The 2,617-nt window shown below is 34.1% G+C and overlaps 1 protein-coding gene across 1 annotated transcript; it reads right to left on the bottom strand.

Annotated features, from left to right (window-relative positions):
* Window positions 1-228: 228 nt before the first annotated feature.
* Window positions 229-2,480, bottom strand: LOC108743924 (UDP-glucuronosyltransferase 2B9-like). The gene is made up of 2 exons (XM_018479524.1): window positions 1,182-2,480; window positions 229-348 (listed from the first exon to the last, which is right to left on the bottom strand). Exons 1-2 carry the CDS (start codon window positions 2,007-2,009, stop codon window positions 307-309), a joined length of 870 nt encoding a protein of 289 aa, XP_018335026.1. The 5' UTR covers window positions 2,010-2,480; the 3' UTR covers window positions 229-306.
* Between the last annotated feature and the right edge of the window lie 137 nt (window positions 2,481-2,617).

The raw sequence follows: 2,617 nt of genomic DNA, 5'->3' as shown, positions 1-2,617 counted from the left end.
TTTTAATTTTATTTGTTTGATAGATATTTTGTATGGATATAGAGAAGGAGGTAAATGGAAATGTATTATTGTATAGCAGCTGTCCACGCGGACGCCTCGCTCACTCAAGTAGGAGAGAGACAGAATTGAACGCTGCCGAACGCGGAGGCTGATTGTGCCTCTTTGTCGCTCGTTCCGCGCTCTCGCTTGCACTTCAAGCCTTAAATGGAACGCCTCAGAGCGAGGTAACGACGCATGAGTCAAGTTTTTTCGTGCGTGCAGCCGGCTCCATCGAATTATAAGACGTTGTCACGTCAAAAAAGTGATCTAGAGGAATGTCCTCGAAATAAGTGTTCTTTGTTGCTTTGTCTGGAAAACAGATAGATAGATGAATTCAGTGGCAAACTATTTTTTTTTCTGATATTTTACTTCTTTCAAGTACCACCTTGTACTAATTTTTTTGTTAAAAGATCAGTTTATGCGTTGAAGAAAGGGTAAGTTCTGGAGTTTTCATAACTCTCACAACTATCAATACTATTTTCTCTAAAACCCATGACAAGTTGGCATGTATGACAGAAAATTTCAGTATTTAAGACAATTATTGTGTTGGAAAAACGTAAATATCAAATTAAATAAGCAAAACCAAGACTTAACACGAAAGACCAAGACGAAGACTAGAAGTATTTGTGGAAGTCCAAAGTCAAGACCGAATAAGGAAGTCAAGACCAATACCAAAACTAGGATTTGGCCTAGCTTTGCTCATCACTATTAATATAATTAACGTTTCGGTCTGTTCGTGTTCAATTTCCAAATAATGCAACATTTTCTTCTTATTTTAGAATACTACGCGGATAAAAATTAAAAAGGAAAATTTACCTAAATATTAAAGCGATATTTACAATTTATCCCACTAGCCCGTTGCTTCGTAAGCGAAAATAATAAAAATTACAATTTGAATCGGAATTTGTAAATATAAAATTCCAGCAGAAATAAATTTACTAGGTACTTTAGTTGATATTACAAATAAAATTGTAACAATTAAGAAACTTTAAATAATTTTTAGAAAACATGTCAAAATTGAGATTATTACAAGTTACCCAATAAGTTCTACTATTTCTACGGCAAATTAAGTCATTTACAATCGAAAGTTGTAATTTTTGCGTTATCATAAGAATTTAGTTTTTTCCGTAGAATATACATACCTGGGGCAATTCCTTTGGAGGTTGAACATGCATAAATGACATGGGAATTGTCAAAGGGCTTAAAGGTCGAACAATATTAAATATGGGGTTCAAACTAAGGAATAGAGCACTAATATTTCTACTTATTTCACGAATTGGTGGTATATTTTCACCGATATTCTTCTTTATGTATTCGTCACATCGGGCTAACAGATTATATTCGTGGTAAATCATGATCTTCAACGTTTGGAACGTATTATAAAGTCTTTCGAAAAAGTTAAGATCGTGGACGTAAGATAACGGGACATCGGGATAAAAAACTGGATGGATTACGTTTCCTACCGATTCGTGTATGGGTGTGAATGGATTTAAAGAAACGACCGATATCACCGGGCAATTAAATTTGCTTCCTAGGGCAAGGAAAACTAGAGGAAATGGTTCCACTAGAACCACATCGTATTGAGATGTGTTGTCGCGTAAAAATTTTTGAATTTCGACATGATTTTCGAACACCTCAAGCAGCGGCATCACTAATGTTTCGTAAATTACGTGGAATGCCTGATAAGGCGAAGTTGATCCACGCATCACTTCCTTTATCTGACCTTTGCCCATGTAATCGTATAAATCGCTAAGATCTATTTCCGTTAAATTAACTAAAGACGAATTTTGTAATGGGTTTGGGGTGTAAACGGTCACGTTGTGTCCGCGCAAAGACAGTTCCCTCCAAATGGGTTGGAAAAATTTTTGGTGACTGACCGCAGCGATAGGGAAAAATCCTAAAATATTCGCACTTTTCACACTTCCCGATAATATGATTATCAGTAGACCGAATTGGACCACTGAAGACATAATTATTTTTTTGCTACACTTAAAAAAAACAATAAAATTCTATCGCGTTGTTAACAATGTTGCACCTAACGCTAAAGTAATATTTTACTCTACGCAAAGTAGGTATATTGGACACGCAGGAACGCATGGTATTTTCTGAAAAATGTTGCTATTCAAAAAACACTGATAACGCTGATAATAAAAGACATTTATTATTCTAAATAAAAAAAAAAACAGTCTCGCCAGACATTTATTGCACGTATCTACATTTGCACACTAACGAAATGCGTAAACAATATTGTACTTATATGGTATATTATATTAATAAGACAAAATTTGTTGTACATTCTTATCACATTTTATGCACCACCAATTAAGTAAGCTTTCTCATGGTTATCTCTATTTGCAGTTGTAAATATGATATTAATAATTAAAGGCATGGTAATCTTTTGCCCATGTATGTATATGTACGTATATCTATCCTTAAGGATGTTTTGGAGGTATGTCAAAATGCTACGAGACAAATAAAAATTTGGAAGAACGTTCCTCTTTCAATTCTAAAGTTATTAAAATTTTAAAAAATTGTAATTTTACACGTCATTTTATGGAGATTCGTTAACTGAACAGAT

The sequence above is a fragment of the Agrilus planipennis genome, unplaced genomic scaffold (assembly GCF_000699045.2).
Source record: "Agrilus planipennis isolate EAB-ADULT unplaced genomic scaffold, Apla_2.0 scaffold2596, whole genome shotgun sequence".
NCBI lineage: Eukaryota > Metazoa > Arthropoda > Insecta > Coleoptera > Buprestidae > Agrilus > Agrilus planipennis.
Note: the sequence above shows the minus strand (reverse complement) of the source record. Positions and strands in the feature narration are given on the sequence as shown.